General features: G+C 33.6%; 10 protein-coding genes and 1 non-coding gene across 11 annotated transcripts; 6 read left to right on the forward strand and 5 right to left on the reverse strand.

Annotated features, from left to right (window-relative positions):
* Positions 1 to 163: 163 nt before the first annotated feature.
* Positions 164 to 1,390, forward strand: NAEGRDRAFT_29927 (uncharacterized protein; the record flags this gene model as incomplete). The annotated part of the gene is made up of 1 exon (XM_002682244.1): positions 164 to 1,390. One exon carries the CDS (start codon positions 164 to 166, stop codon positions 1,388 to 1,390), a length of 1,227 nt encoding a protein of 408 aa, XP_002682290.1.
* Positions 1,391 to 1,853: 463 nt separating this feature from the next.
* NAEGRDRAFT_62347 (FH2 domain-containing protein) lies at positions 1,854 to 5,534 on the reverse strand (the record flags this gene model as incomplete). Its single annotated transcript, XM_002682448.1, has 4 exons — positions 1,854 to 3,030; positions 3,068 to 3,479; positions 3,514 to 5,266; positions 5,307 to 5,534. The coding sequence occupies 4 exons, from the start codon at positions 5,532 to 5,534 to the stop codon at positions 1,854 to 1,856; spliced, it is 3,570 nt and encodes a 1,189-aa protein (XP_002682494.1).
* A 635-nt stretch (positions 5,535 to 6,169) lies between these two features.
* On the forward strand, positions 6,170 to 8,041 carry NAEGRDRAFT_78056 (WD40 repeat domain-containing protein; the record flags this gene model as incomplete). The annotated part of the gene is made up of 1 exon (XM_002682245.1): positions 6,170 to 8,041. The coding sequence occupies one exon, from the start codon at positions 6,170 to 6,172 to the stop codon at positions 7,928 to 7,930; it is 1,761 nt and encodes a 586-aa protein (XP_002682291.1). The 3' UTR covers positions 7,931 to 8,041.
* Positions 8,042 to 8,463: 422 nt separating this feature from the next.
* Positions 8,464 to 8,934, reverse strand: NAEGRDRAFT_3574 (uncharacterized protein; the record flags this gene model as incomplete). The annotated part of the gene is made up of 2 exons (XM_002682449.1): positions 8,464 to 8,590; positions 8,633 to 8,934. Coding segments are annotated over 2 exons (429 nt in total), but the record flags the coding sequence as incomplete, so codon positions are not given.
* Positions 8,935 to 9,749: 815 nt separating this feature from the next.
* NAEGRDRAFT_29965 (uncharacterized protein) lies at positions 9,750 to 11,126 on the forward strand (the record flags this gene model as incomplete). Its single annotated transcript, XM_002682246.1, has 1 exon — positions 9,750 to 11,126. The coding sequence occupies one exon, from the start codon at positions 9,750 to 9,752 to the stop codon at positions 11,124 to 11,126; it is 1,377 nt and encodes a 458-aa protein (XP_002682292.1).
* A 160-nt stretch (positions 11,127 to 11,286) lies between these two features.
* NAEGRDRAFT_35035 (uncharacterized protein) lies at positions 11,287 to 11,887 on the forward strand (the record flags this gene model as incomplete). The annotated part of the gene is made up of 1 exon (XM_002682247.1): positions 11,287 to 11,887. The coding sequence occupies one exon, from the start codon at positions 11,287 to 11,289 to the stop codon at positions 11,776 to 11,778; it is 492 nt and encodes a 163-aa protein (XP_002682293.1). The 3' UTR covers positions 11,779 to 11,887.
* A 12-nt stretch (positions 11,888 to 11,899) lies between these two features.
* NAEGRDRAFT_62352 (uncharacterized protein) lies at positions 11,900 to 12,391 on the reverse strand (the record flags this gene model as incomplete). Its single annotated transcript, XM_002682450.1, has 1 exon — positions 11,900 to 12,391. One exon carries the CDS (start codon positions 12,389 to 12,391, stop codon positions 11,900 to 11,902), a length of 492 nt encoding a protein of 163 aa, XP_002682496.1.
* A 271-nt stretch (positions 12,392 to 12,662) lies between these two features.
* NAEGRDRAFT_45733 (uncharacterized protein) lies at positions 12,663 to 13,703 on the reverse strand (the record flags this gene model as incomplete). Its single annotated transcript, XM_002682451.1, has 1 exon — positions 12,663 to 13,703. One exon carries the CDS (start codon positions 13,701 to 13,703, stop codon positions 12,663 to 12,665), a length of 1,041 nt encoding a protein of 346 aa, XP_002682497.1.
* A 102-nt stretch (positions 13,704 to 13,805) lies between these two features.
* Positions 13,806 to 13,878, forward strand: NAEGRDRAFT_t26. The gene has a single exon. It is a non-coding gene; the product is annotated as a tRNA-Asn (tRNA).
* A 60-nt stretch (positions 13,879 to 13,938) lies between these two features.
* On the forward strand, positions 13,939 to 14,342 carry NAEGRDRAFT_62354 (uncharacterized protein; the record flags this gene model as incomplete). The annotated part of the gene is made up of 3 exons (XM_002682248.1): positions 13,939 to 13,987; positions 14,033 to 14,128; positions 14,176 to 14,342. 3 exons carry the CDS (start codon positions 13,939 to 13,941, stop codon positions 14,340 to 14,342), a joined length of 312 nt encoding a protein of 103 aa, XP_002682294.1.
* A 251-nt stretch (positions 14,343 to 14,593) lies between these two features.
* NAEGRDRAFT_2075 (uncharacterized protein) lies at positions 14,594 to 15,334 on the reverse strand (the record flags this gene model as incomplete). The annotated part of the gene is made up of 1 exon (XM_002682452.1): positions 14,594 to 15,334. A coding segment is annotated over one exon (741 nt), but the record flags the coding sequence as incomplete, so codon positions are not given.
* Positions 15,335 to 15,617: the final 283 nt, after the last annotated feature.

Raw genomic sequence — 15,617 nt, forward strand, 5'->3', positions numbered from 1 at the left:
GTTACAGGCAGGGATTCATGGCTCTTATCACAAAAGAATGTCCAATCAGAAACAATTTTTATTGGATTTTAATAGAAAATATGAAAGGCAATTTTCCACTTCGGAAATATCATTTGTAGAGTCATGTAAAAAGGAACCAATAAGAATTATTGAGGATATTCCAATGGCTAATGAGGAAAAAACAAAAGAATTACTTGATAGATTTGAGAAATATTGTCAAGAAATTGAAAGAAGAGAAAAAAAACCAAGAGGACAAATTAGAATTGTTGTTGGAATGAGTGGAGGTGTGGATAGTAGTTTAACAGCTTGTTTATTGAAGGAATTTGGATTTGATGTTGTTTCATTGCATATGAGAAATTGGGATAGTTCTGAAGAGGATCCTTCTAGAGAACATTGTACATTTACCAAGGATTGGAATGATGTAAAAGTTATTTGTGAAACATTTGGTATTAAGCACGTTGGATCATCATTTCATCCTGTTGAATTTATTGATCAATATTGGAATGACGTTTTTGAGAAATTATTGGATGGATATTCAATAGGCCAAACACCAAATCCTGATTTATTTTGCAACAAGTTTATCAAATTTGATGCCATGTTAAACTATGCAATTGAGAAAGGAGGAGCAGATTATATTGCAACTGGTCACTACGCTCAATTGGGATATTCTGATAATGGAGAAACATCAAATACTCATTTATTACGTGCTATTGATCATTCTAAGGATCAAAGCTATTTTCTTTCTTTTGTTAACAAGAAAGCATTTGAGAAGAGTCTTTTCCCACTTGGGCAATTTTTAAAGAAAGAAGAGGTTAGAGTTTTAGCCAGAGACCACTTTAAATTCCCAAACGAGCTTTGGGGAAGAAAGGATAGTGTTGGTATTTGTTTTATTGGAAAGAGAAAATTCAAAGATTTTCTTTCTAAATATATTGACTCTTCTAAGGGAAATATAGTTTCTATTGAGGATAAAACAACAATTCTTGGAGAACACGATGGAGCATCATTTTATACGATAGGACAAGGAATGTGTCTTTCAGGAATGAAAGAAAAATGGTTTGTTTGTGAAAAAGACTTTAAGAATAATATTTTATATGTTTGTCCTGGAAATAATCATCCAAGTCTACTTAAATCAAGTTTTACAATTTCAAATTGTCACTGGTTAGAAAATATTGATAATTCAAAGGAATACTTTGTTAAAGTTAGATATAATCAAAGAGAGCCATTTAGATGTAAAGTATCATATTCAAATGATTCATCTCTTTGTGATATTACTTTAGCAGATAGTGAGGAACCTGCAAGAGGTATTGCTTCTGGTCAAATTGCAGTTTTATACGATTCTAATAGTCAATTCTCAGAACAGATTTGTGTTGGTGGAGGAATTTACATTTGAAGAAATTAAAATCTTTCTTCCAAATATTCTCTTTCAGCTCTGGATGGAGAATAAGTGAAAATATCCTCATTTGGTATTGATTTCTTGGTTGTTTTTGATAACTTTTCAATACGTTTTTTGATATCAGGTTTTTCTCTTCTTAAAATTACTAAACTTTGAATTGGATGAGAGAGTAAAATATTTGTCATGAATGATAACAAATTTTGGTCCATTTGTCCAATAATATTTTCAGTAAAACTTCTTGGATTTAATTTAACAGAAATTGTATTCTTGTCATTATCATTAATTGTTGTAGTAGTTAATTCTTCATAATTTTTAGGACCAATAATTGACCGTATTGTATCTGTATTAAATAATAAAATAATTTTTGTGGCATTACTGGCTTGATGTTTTCGGGATGAATAAATTACATTCCACACAAATTTAAAAATGTTGATAAATGATTGAATTAAAGTCATTTTTTTTATTGTTTCTTGAGATCACTCTTAATCTTGTCAACAAGGGCTGCCATGGCATCTTCTCCTGAACCAACTGCTGAGATCTTAGCACCTAGACCTTTTGCTGGTTGTTTCTTCTTTTTTGCTTGTTCTCTCTTTATCTTGTCTAATGACCTCTTAATAATTTCATTAAATAAAAACATGGATCCAAAGAAGTCTTTTGTGTCAACTTTTGCAATATCCTTATCCTTGAATGAAAGATATTTAAGTAAACTAGTAAAGTTTGTCTTGAATTGTTCAAATCTCTTTTCAATAGTATCACATTCTTGTTTGGCTTTCTTGAAGAAGGAAGACATTTTCTTTAAAAAGATATCTTCAGCTTCCACTTTTCCTTGAACAGTTTTGATCTTCTTCTTAAAGTCATTCAGATTGTTGACAAGAGATTCAACTTGATTTTTCATATCATCCAACGAAAATTCTTTAGACCTAGAAAAAACTTCGAATTCTGTTGTTATTTCTTCAAACTCTGCATCTTTTGGAAGAACTTTTTGAACACAAAAATCTGCAAGGTTTCCTTTTGCGTTATCCTTTGTGTCTTCGAGCTTTGATAAGATATCTAATTGAAAACCTTCTGCTTGACCTTTCTTTGTGCCACCGTTTAAATAGTTACCAACAGCTAGAACAATACCTAAAATGTTCTTGAAATGAGTTGATTCTTTTAGAATTTTAACAGAATTTTCAAATGTTTCTAATGGTTTTCCAACAATAAGCAACCCTGTTTCAAATTGTAAAGTATACGTCCAACATCTAATTCTTGTAGCAAATTCTGGTGTGTTAATAATACAATACAAATACAACTCTGGATCGGAATATTCCTTCAAGTCTTTTGTTTTGTGAACTTCCTTGAATCCATTGATGGTATCAGCATCAGGCATATTTCCTAGTAATAATTCTACGTGTTCATAATTTAAAATTGTGCTGTCCAAGTTTAAAACACCTTGCTCAATATGAGAAACTTTTGGCAGTTTTTTCAACATGATAGAGATGTTATTAAATGTCTTTTGATCCAACAATGGGACTGATTTTGGTTCTTCCTTTTTTTCTTTCTTTTCTGGAGCTTTTCTTTCCTTCTTTGAAAACATTTCTTCAAATTCATCAGCATCCAATTCCTGTTCTACCACATTTGTCCAAATTGTATTTTGACTTATGAGGTTAGTTTCCTTATTATTTCACTACTTACATTGTTGTTGCCTTATCCCATGAAAACATTTTCATCTTTTTCTTTGGCTTAATAACTGGTTTGACAGATGTTGCAGCAGCAGCTCCACATGAAGGGAATCCAGGTACTTGAGGTACACCAAATCCTGGTGGCATTGGCATTCCACCCATTCCTGGAGGAGGAACAGGCACACCAAATCCAGGAGGCATTGGAACACCCATACCAGGAGGAGGAGGGACGCCACCCATACCAGGAGGCATTGGAATTCCTGAACTAGGAGGAGGTGGTACACCAACCATACCAGGAGGCATTGGGATAGTAGATCCAGGAGGAGGAGGAACACTACCCATTATAGGAGGAGGAGGAACACCCATACCAGGAGGCATTGGAATTGAGCTACCAGGAGGAGGAGGAACACCAAAACCAGGAGGCACTGGAATTACCGATCCTGGTGGAGGAGACATTACTCATTCCTGGAGGCATAGGGATAGTAGATCCAGGAGGAGGAGGAACAGAGCTCATACCAGGAGGCATTGGTATCGAGCTACCAGGTGGAGGAACACCACCAAAACCGGGTGGGGGAGGTATTACTGAACCAGAAGGAGGAGGAACACCACCAAAACCAGGAGGCATTGGAATTCCCGATCCTGGTGGAGGAGGAACATTACTCATTCCTGGAGGCATAGGGATATCAGATACTGGTGGAGGAGGAACATTACCGACAGGTGGAGGAACAGATGTTGGCGGTACTGGAATAGTTGGATTTGACACAGGAGGGACTGATGTTGAAGGAGTTAGAGTTGTCGGTGGAGTATTGTTACTTGACTGTGAGACTTGGTCGGCCAACTTTTCTGCATTTTGAATTTGCTGCTCGATTTCCTTCTGAAGATTCAAGTTATTGCTGGTGGCCTCTTTCAAGAGTCTATTTGCGTTAGCCACTTCTTTTTTGAGGTTTTCGAGTTGCCTTGTTGCATAGTCAGCTTCTGCAAAACTTCTTGTTCTTTCATTATCTAATTCTAAAGAAAGTTCATCAATCTTTCTCTTTAAAACTTCAATTTCTTCATCTCTTGGGTCATCTTCTGGAGGCAGAGGCAATTCATCCTCTGAATCACTAGCAAAAAGCTCATCAATTTCATCTTTCTTCACTTCTGGTTGTGGAATAATGTCCGCAAAGTTTGGATCCTTTAAAAATTGTTTGGCTAGCTCCTTTCTTGCTTGTTGAAGCAATTGAAATTGTTCAGTTAATTCAAGATTCTTTCTTTGGAACCTGCTAAGATCAATTACTTTATCTGGGGAGAATTCTAAAACAGCATCAGTATCAAGTCTTTGAGAAGTACACATTCTATCAGTAAATCCACATTTCATTGAAAAAATGTTTACAGTCTCGTAGCATTTTTGAAGCTCTTGTTTGAGAACTCTAATTGTGGATTGCTGTCTTTGGAATGCAAATAGTTTTTCTTGTGTTTGTTCATATTTACAAGAAACCTTGTCTAATTCAATCTTCATTTTCTCGCAAACATACCATGATCTTGGTATTTCAATCTTCGAGATCTTTTGGAAGATTGATAATTGTTCTTTAACACCAGGAAATTCTGACCTATTGGCAAAATCCAATGTACTTTCCAGGTCAGCCTTTCTCCACATGAAGAGTAATTTTCTCTTCTTGTCCTCTGAAGACTTTGAAAGTATAACGTTAAGTAATGTCAAGCAATTTACTTGAACAAGCAAATCTCCACTCTTCAAAATATCCATTATGTTTTGGAAAGGTTGTTGTTTGCATTTAGTTGCAAGATCTTTTGCTGATCTTTTCACTAATTTAATACCATTATCCAAATAACTACAGAAAACAATCATCAATTCTAAAGCATTTTTGTAAATCTGAACATTTTGATATCCACTTGAGGTATCAGTCAAGTTATAAATTTCTGAAACAGTAGAAGGAGATTGAGAAATTACATCCATGGCAGATACGTAAACTAGGGCACTTCTCAATGCGGCTAAACCATAACCTTGGAGGTTACCTTTCAGATGTGTAACTTCTTTTGCTAAAATGGCAATACCATTCATAGAAATAAATTCTTCAGAAAAAGTGGTATCTTGCAATGTTTCCTTCAATTGAAACAATATTTTACCCTTTTCAACTCTATCATCCGAGTCAAGAATATTGATATAGTCCCTAGATTTTAATTCAGGTCTTAGTTTTAAATAAGCAGACATTTTCTACAACAATAAATCACTAGGCTAACAATTAAAAACAAACCTCTTTTCCCTTAAAAAAGTTCTTACTAAGAGTACTATCGCTAAAATAATATGTTCCGGTACTAGGATTATCAAATTGTAAAGAAAATTTATCCCTCTTAACGTTTTGTATTTCAAACAATCCACACACATTGTAAAATTGAGCTTGAAATTCAGCCTTATCATCAAATTGATAAGACTTTTCAATTTTCTTTAAACCATCCTCGAACACAACTGCCAGTTCAATCATGTTTAATATCCACAAAGCAGGTTTTTAATATTTTTTTTAAATGATAAAAATTAAGGTCGCACTCACTTTGTGCACCAGCTGTAATGGAGAGACATTGCCTCTTCTCACAAGAAAAAAGGCTTTTCGAAAATTGGTTTTTTACTTGGAGGAGGAGCTTGAGGTGCATTTGGACTGTTGATAGCTCCAAATGCGGTGATAAAAACACAGATAGCATCTTTCTCAGAAATAATAGCACATAATGGGTTCGTCTTGATGCCCTTCCTTATTATCAGTAAAGACGATCTTCTAATATTGTCTTGCTTTCTAAAGAAGCATTGAGTATGCTGTGTGCCTGCTCCTTTCTTCTTGTTGACTTTCTTCTGTTTTACTCCATTAAATGAGTGAAAATACCAATTGAACTCAATAAATCATTCAATGAATGCTTCCTCATTCATTGAGTGTAAACGGATGAGATACGTTCTGTCAGTGTCTGAATGTGATAGAGGTGATTTTCTTTCAAAGAAATAATTGTGTTCACAAAAATAAATTTCAGATTACAAAATAATAAAGTAAGATTAGTAAGATTAAAAAAGAGTCTTAATTGAACCAGAATTGAAAAACTAAAAAACTTTTTAAAATAAATTAATTTAAAAAAAATGTCTTGGAGTGATATGGGTTTACCTCTCTCTTTCGGAGGAAAGAGAACACAATCCGGTACTGCAAAAAAATCAAACAATTCATCATCGGAAACAAAAAGTTTAATCACAATATCTAATACTAACGATTTAAATGGAAAAGCAATTTCAAAGAATTTAAAATCAAATCAAGAGGAAAAGAAGCCTATGGTTGTTAGTCAAGTTAGACATTTCGAAGATTTGGAAGAGGATACAAGTGATAATGATGATTTTTCTTCTGGTAATGATTTTGAAAAGATTCCACTGTCACAAACTGCAAAGATGAAAGGACATAGAAAAGCAGTAACTGCTATAGCAATTGATACAAGTGGATCTAGATTAATTTCTGGTTCAAGTGATTATACACTCAAATTTTGGGACTTCCAAGGTATGGATGAATCACTTCAGTCGTACAAGGAAATTGATGAAATAACTGAGAGTGCTTCTTATGCGATTAAGCATTTATCATTTAGTAATAGTGGTGACAAATTCATATTATCAGACAATTCGTTACAAGCAATTTTATATGATAGAGATGGTGGTCAACTAGGTAAATTCAAAAAGGGTGATACTTATATTGTGGACATGACAAAAACCAATGGACATACAGCTTCTTGGACAGGTGTTCAGTGGAATCCTGATCAATCCAATAGACATGTCATTTCTAGTTCTATGGATACCACTGTCAGAGTGTGGGATATGGAAACTTTCACAACAAAGCAAATTACTGTATTCAAAGCAAGAAATAGTAAGGGACTCAAAACCCCTGTAACTTCATGTTGTTACAGCAATGATGGAAAATTAATTACTGCTGGATGCTTGGATGGATCAATACAAATTTGGAAAAATAATGGCAACCCAAACAAGTGTGACATGAGTTTTAGAGAAAAGGATGAAAGAGGATCTAGAATAACTAGTATTGTTTTCCATAATGATGATCAAACACTTGTAACAAGAGATGAGGACAATTTGAAAATATTTGATATCAGAAACTTTAATTCTCCCATTTCAGTTCTTGATAATCTGCCAAATCTTTTGGAAAATTCAAATTGTGTCTTTTCTCCTCTCAACGATATTGTTGTCACAGTTGTGAGTAGCATATCACCACAGGATAAGGGATCCATTGTATTTTATGATTGGAAGAATGATAAAGTTGTAGATACTGTACATATGAATGATGGAATTAGTCCAGTGCAAGTGAGATGGCATCCAATTATTAATCAAATATTTGTTGCTGGCACAGATAGTTCTATCACTGGATTTTATGATAAAGAAGTGAGCTTGAGAGGATTGGTTACAAGTACATCAAAAACATTCAAGAAGAAGAATATTGATCAAGCCGAAATGGTACAGCCACAAATTATTGCACCTTATGCACTTTCACAGAATAAGGAACCAAAAAAGAAGGGAAGAAAAGATCCTGTTAGCTCTCAAAAACCAAAAGATCCACCTCCAAAAGGTCCTGGATTTGGTGGTAGAATTAATGACAGCTTTACTCATTTCTTAATGAAAGGAATGGGTGCCATTAATCAATTTAATGAACATGAAAATGCTCGTGATGCCATTCTGAAACATGCAGCAGAGGCAGAGAAAAATCCACTATTTATTTCACCAGCATACTCCAAAACTCAACCAAATGCAATCTTTGATTATGGTGAAGATGACGAAAGTGAAGAAGATCAAGAGCAACCACAAGATGAAAATGATCCAGAAAGTAGATTCAAAAAGAGAAAACTAGATTAAATCTCCCTCTGTCCTTCATCATGGCGACCATTATTAAGATATTAAGATCTAAGGAAGGATAAAATTAAAGTACTCTTTAGTCCAAAATAAAATCTATTAGATTTTTATGGCAAGATATCTTCAAATTATTTCTTCAATTGTTCAAGTCTTTGAATTTCTTCCAAGTTTCTCTTTAGTTCATTCTTCAACTGTTCTCTGAGTGGTTCAATACATGATTCTACCAGACAAACCATACTGGCATTGAAAAGGCCAGAATTATAGGCTGTTGTAAACATATCATTTGGATCACAATTTGATTTAGCCTTTTCAAATTCCTCAGTTTCCTCCTCTGTAATTAACTGTTGTATTTGAATTATTCTTTCCATAGAACGCTTAGGATAAGAACCATTCTCGATGACTTCTATTGGAACATCCATGGCAATTGTTCCTTCAGCCATATTTAAAACATCTAGATCAGAAATATCCATACTGTTATTTCCTCGTCTCAGATCCTCAATAAGCTTGATACTTTGTTCATCAATTCCAGCCTGTTGAGATTGAAATGCATATAATTTAATACTTCCAGTACTCGATTTGTCATTATTAAATACAGAGAAAATTAATCCAACAAATCCACTATCCATTTGTTGATATTGAGATTGGCAACTCAAATCTATTGGACTATTAAAGATTAATCACTATTTTAACATTAATAATACAAACCTTGGTAAATGAATGAATTGTGGATGAGAGTGATACCATCCAATAACTCTAGTGGGTATTCCATCTTCAGTGCTCAATTTTTCAGCCATTGAAGCTGCATTTACCAATTGTTCTGGAGAAATTTCAACTCTATCTCTTCTCTTATCCACTCTCCTCAGTGGACAACAATCCCATATTGTTGAAACTCCAGTACTTTCATTAATATATCCTATCAAAAGTCCCATAATTTCCTCTTCACTTGTTGTCAATGCATGAGTTAAACAGGAATGATAACAGTCCTTAGTAATCCGAACCATCCTCAACGAAGGTTGATTACTTTTGTGTTGATTAACATTAAAGTGACTATTAATCGTTAAATTAGGTGATGGAGTTGATAATGATCGTGGTGTCTTTACTCCAGTATTTACATTGGAAACAGATAGAGTTTCATGTGGTGTTGATGATCCTCCACTTTGAATATTACCAGAAACTGATGATAATTGTTGTTGTATTGTATTGCTACTATTATTATTAATATTATCAGTATTCATCAATCCATTCGTCGTTGGTGTTGATCGTTCCGAACTTAATGGTTGTTGCTGTTGTTGTTGTATTTGTTGCTGGGAGGAAGATGATTGTTGAGTTAATCCTCCATTATTAGCATTAATAGCCTCCAAAACTTCATAGGGATTGTAATTTACATTGGGAGAAGTAGAATTGGACATTTTTATTTGATTATTTATTAAATTATTATTAAATTATAATATTAAATTGTAAAATGATGACTGGTCAATTCATTGGTCAATTGAGAGAACTATATTAATTGGTGGTTCTTTCGAATTTAATTCTCTTTTACTCTATGAATTAATATGATTAATATATTAAAAAAATGTTTAAAAGTCTTCTTGTACATCAACCACATTCCAAAACTAATTTATTAAAATTATGTAAATATAATTTATCATCACCATCTTTTAAAAGTGGAGGAGGAGGAATTTTATCAATCGGAACATCTACTGGTAGTAATAATGTTCTTTCGAATTCTTCTATGAATAATGATATGAGACATTATTCTTCTATTACTATTGATCCGATTCCTTTTACTTATCAACCACAACCATCATCACATGGACATTTAATGAAGGAAAATGAAATTGTGCCAGGATTTACATTGAAAGATTTTGAGGAAAGATTGAATAATTTATTGAGTATTATGGATGATAATTCTCTTTTCATTTTGGGATCTAAGAAGGAATCCTATATGAGTCCAAATGTAAAATATCCATATAGACAGGATTCAAATTTCTATTATTTATGTGGAGTGAGTGAACCAGAGTGTTATCTTGTTATTAGAAAGAATAATGAATCCTCACAGATAAAGCATGAAATTACTCTCTATGTAAGGGAGAAGAGTAAGAGAGAATTCTTTCATGGAGTTGTTAATGGAGTGGAATCTCTTCAGAAATTATTTGGTAATTTAATTGAAGTGAAACCTGTCAAGGGTTTTTTGAGAGATTTACAAGGTCATGTTAGAAATTACAATATTATTTATCATGACCCTGATTTTGATGAAGGATTGAGTGATTTTATTGTAAAATCTGGAGGTGGAATTGAAGAATTCAGAGGAGAAAAGCAAAGGAAGAAGGTTATTTATCCAGATTCATTGGTATCCATGTTGAGATCTAGAAAGAGTGCCTCTGAAATTGCTCATATTAAGAAATGTGCCTCTATTAGTGCTCAAGCATTTACAGAATTGATGAAAAAGATTAGACCTGGAATGTCAGAAGCTCATGTTGAAGCAATTTTAGAATTTGAATGTAGAATTAGAGGAGCTCAAAGATTGGCCTATCCTCCAGTGATTGGTTCTGGTGACAGAGCTAACATTATTCACTATTTAACCAATAATCATTTGACTCAAGATGGTGATTTGATTAGAATTGATGCAGCAGCTGAATATTATGGATATATGAATGATATTACTAGAACATTCCCAGTGAATGGTAAATTCACTGCTCCTCAAAGAAAGGTATATGAAGCTGTTTTAGACATTCAAAAGAAGTGCATTGAATATCTCAAGAAGCATACTACAGAAACCATCACTGTTCATTCCTATCATGACTATTCATATAGATTAATTATTGAATCACTGAGTCAACATTTTAACATTTCCAAGAGTAAGAATGAATTGTGTCAATTGGCTGACTCTGTTGTCTATCCACACATGGTTGGTCATCCAACAGGAATGTGGATTCATGAAGATATTCCAACAAGGGATGATAAATTGGGTCCAGGAATGATCATTACTTGTGAACCTGGTATTTACTTTTCCAATCAAGTGAAGGAGTACATTCCAAACTCTCTATTGCATGGTATTGGTGTACAAATAGAAGATGATATTCTATTAACGGAAGATGGTATAGAAGTTTTAAGTCATGAAACTCCAAAGGAAGTGGAAGAAATTGAAGAAATTATGGCAAGAGGAAGAGCACAACATCCAATGTATTTTAGTTTTTAATTGTTAAATTGTTATTACTCTGACATTAAAGATATGAAGCTAAGCACCAAGCTGTTTGTTTTGTTTTGTCTCTCTAAAAACTGTTGTTGTAAAATACCAAAATGCCAGTCATCCATAAATTATTTTAAAAATTTGTTGAAAAAAAATCCATAACATCATCATGCCTCCAGCACAAAAGACCGTTGTTAAGAAGGAAATCGCCGAACCAAAGATCGTCGAAAAGAAGAGAGAACAAGCCAAGAAGAACGTCGCCAAGATTACCAAGAGAGGTAAGGGCGTTAGAGCTCACAAGGTTTGGACTTCAGTCACCTTCAAGAGACCACACACTCTTAGATTGGCCAAGAAGCCAAAGTATGTTAGAAAGTCTATCCCAGCTACTAACGACATGGATACCTATCAAATTCTCCAATATCCACCAACTCTCCAAAATCCAAAGGTTACCAAGGCTATTGAAGATAACAACACTGTTGCTTTTGTTGTTGATTTGAAATCTAACAAGAAGTCCATCAAGAAGGCTTTCGAAGAATTGAGCAAGGTTAAGGTCCAAAGCATTAGAACCCAAATCACCGCCAAGGGTAAGAAGTTGGCTTGGATTAAGCTTCCATCGAACGTTGAAGCCATCGATGTCACATCTCAATTGGGTATGCTCTAAATCTTCCATAAAAACAAAAATTAATTTCAAAAAAAGTTTTTAATTTTATTTAATAGTATTCCTGAAATTGTTTGAAGCTAATATAAACTATCTAATGTAGATTTAGCAATATAATTTAAAATTACAGGTTATATTTATTCCGATAGGCAAGAATCACTTTGCTGTACTTGGTAAATTTCAAATATTTAAAGTAGTAAATCTTACCACCAAAAAGTTGAATGGATTTGGTGTTGGATCTCAATTCTTTGTCGTCAGACGTGCTGTCGTACACTATATGAAGGGAATCAATACTTGTTCCACAAAATAATTTTCCATGACCTGTTATTCTTTCAATTGTGATATTATCCTTCTTTTGAATTTTCCAACTTGTGGAGTCTGAAATGGTTTTAGTTTTTAAATCACCAAATAATACAATTTGATCCACACTAATATCATTGATATCAGGGTTAGAGCTGCAATGTCTCAATTCTGATGGCGAATCAAGAAATTCGTCAATAATACTTGTACTCAAAGGAGAGTCGCTTTTAACACTTATTTCACTCAGGTCATCGTCATCATCAAAGAAATATGATTTATTGGATAAATAGGATTGTGAGGATGGTGAGTTTATCATTTGTTTTCTGGAATGTGTTGTGATTCTTACTTGCCAGCTATTGAGTTATTGCGCATCATTACAGTCATGCATCATGGACAGAAAAAACTATCAACTTTCCTTAATGAACCGTCTGGCCCTTCCTCCCAATAATGGATGCTTATTGCATAAATTGAAGCATTCCAAAGTCCATTTAAAGAGTAAAAGAGCACAATTCGCAGAAAAAATAGTTCACACCCCACGAACAAACTCAGTTCATTAGAACCATTGCTCATAAATTTCATAATCCAAATCAATGCTTACTCTTCTTTGTACCACTCTTAGCTTGTGATGACTCTTTGAGTTTACGCTTGTTTGCTGAATTTGAATCAGATTCTCTCATGTAGGAGTCGACATAAATGACTGGATCATCAAAGTCCAGTTTCTTCATGGTTTCCTTAAATTTGTTGGTCATCTTTGATTTTCCATGCAAAAATGGCCAATACCAATGATAACACAAAGTATTGTAAACTCTCTCAGCATTCAATTCTGGTGGTATTTGATCTTGTTCGACACTAATAAAGTGATTCATAATTTCAAACGTTTCCACTCTCGTTCCCTCTGTATAACACTCCTCCGAATAGAAAATCAAATTGTCAAATACTGAAACACTCTCATCAAAGTGAGTAGTTCCTTCGAAATGTTGGTAAGTACCACAAAATAAAAACTGTAAGGGATAACCAAATCCCATGTAGATAGTGGCCTCAATTTCATATCCTCCTATCTTTGCAGTTAATTCAGGTTTTAACTTCTCAATGGAATGGACAAAGATTTGCTTACATTCACCTCCTTTCCAGAATTGTGAGACATCTTTAATTTCATAAGTAGTGCCACCATCATTAATAATCAAGTCACAATTATAATATTGTGAACATAATTTTTCACGAATTTCAACAGCCATGGTTATTTTGGAGATGGTGTCTTCAATTTCCTTGGCATATGTAGTGTCATTTGCACAAAACTTTGAAACTAAACTTGTCAAATTTCTCTTTGGAATTAAACTATTACTGACGAACTCTTTAAAAAGTGACTGCATTGATTCATAGTTTTTCAACAATCTATTATCAGAAACCTTTCCATTAACCATATTTTCTAAAAGACCAACTTGTTCACTAGTTAGGTTTAAAACATTGGCCATATAAAGTCTTGCGAAATGTTCGGAAGAGAATACTGTAGAAAATGTTCTACTAATCAGTGGTGGTTCATTTCTCAACCAATCAACCACATTGGAAAAGGAGAGGATTTTCTCTACTATCAATTCTTGACCAAAAACTGGATGGGAACTTGGATGCATTTTTTTGTTTTGGAAATGAAAGTTCAACTTGGTAAAAACTTTTACCTTAGCACATCGGTTGACACACATACTAAATATTTCATCTTACTTCAACCACGGTAATCCCCCTTAGCTCAGTCGGTAGAGCGTCAGACTGTTAATCTGCAGGTCGGTGGTTCGAGCCCACCAGGGGGAGAAGTGTTTTTGTAGCAATATTGTTGAATACACAAGTTTTGTTATTTTTAAAATTAAAAAAATGTCCACAACAAATACTGAAAATACCATTCCTATCATTCAACCACTTGGTAGGTTAATTATTCAACAATAGATTTGGAATATAATCGGAATAGAATTAATTGATAAGTGTATCGGATCTTCAATTTTTGTATTGATGAAGGATGATAAGGAGCTTGTCGGAACTTTGAGAGGATTTGATGATTATATTAGTATGTAATTATAAATAATTATTGAATAATTAATTCATGAAAAATAGATATGATTTTGGATAATGTGACTGAATATTCATATAGTGAAGATGGATCGTCTAGGACTGAAAGTAAATTACCTTCCATTATTTTGAACGGAAATAATGTTGCTATTCTTGCTCCAGGCTTGAGTGAACCTCCAAAACATGAAATTAATCAAGATTGTAGATTTTAAATTATTATTATTGAACCTGTAGAAAACTAAAAGTAAAACTAGATTTAAATTGCTCATTCTTTTTGTGAATTTTACAATATTCTAATAGAGTTAATTGTAAGAAACTTTATTTAATCATCAGACAATTCATCACCATTATCATCTTGCATGGTATTTCCAGCTCCTTGATATTTGGATTTATGTTGGGGCAGGTCAGTTGGATTATTGAGAACTCTTCTAATTTCTGAGGCCATACTTGTGTTTTGTTTGTGAAGTTTACAAACTTGTTTGATTTGATGCTTTTGTTCCTTTGAAAGTTTTGATCCGTAGTAAGTGACAAAAGTGAGGAGAGCTTGATACCAAACAGTGTGAATGTTGGCCTTTTCTGGTGGAATATTTAAGAATTTAGCAAAATAGGAGACAACACCTTGAATAACTTGTGTCGGAAGGGCATATCTCTTTTCCAAGAATACCTTAATAAATATGCAATTTGTGTTGGTATAATCGAGAGAGGCAATTTTCAATAAAGCAGCAGCAGAATGCATAACTGGAATGGTCATCTTTTTCAAAATACCTCCAATAATGTGGGCTTCTTTAACAGTACATTGACCATCTTCACAAAGTGGAATAATGAAACCTTTAAATAAAGCAGCTGGTCTCCACGTTGCCTTAATAATTGATTGATACAAGTGGTGATTTAACTTTAAGTGTTTACGGGAAGTGAATTGAGAATTGATTGGGGACTTTTTCTTATTGGAAGTGAGAATATCATTTCTAACTCTTGGCAATAAAATCATGTTCAAAAATCTTTGAGAAATTGAATCATTACCTTGAGAGACAAATAATTTAGTTGCTTTGTATACAGCTTGTGTAGACCACTTATCTGGTTGAGTTAAATAAAGGATTTCTTCCCAATTTGAAAGAGTTGGAATAATGGCAAAAACTTTTGGAAGTTTACCAGATCTATACTTTTTCAAAATTGTTCCCAAAGCTCTATAGGAAGTAACAACCTTCTTGTGAAGCTTTTCTTCCAAGGCCTTTTCATCAAATGAAAGAGTTGAAACCATTGTTGGATCAACATGGCCATGTTGTGAAACTTCCTTTTCTTTGATTTTTTGAATAATCATTTCAGAAATATTGATTGGTTGTCTATTTTCTTCTTCTTCTGTACCTAAAAAGAAGTTCAAAGCGTTTTCATCCTCTTCTTCCAATTCAATTTCAACATATTCCGAAGTTGATTTTTTCTTTTCATTTCCTGATGTTGGAATATCTAAAACACTACTAATTGGTTCATCA

The sequence above is a fragment of the Naegleria gruberi genome (assembly GCF_000004985.1).
Source record: "Naegleria gruberi genomic scaffold NAEGRscaffold_3, whole genome shotgun sequence".
Lineage (NCBI taxonomy): Eukaryota > Heterolobosea > Eutetramitea > Acrasida > Naegleriidae > Naegleria > Naegleria gruberi.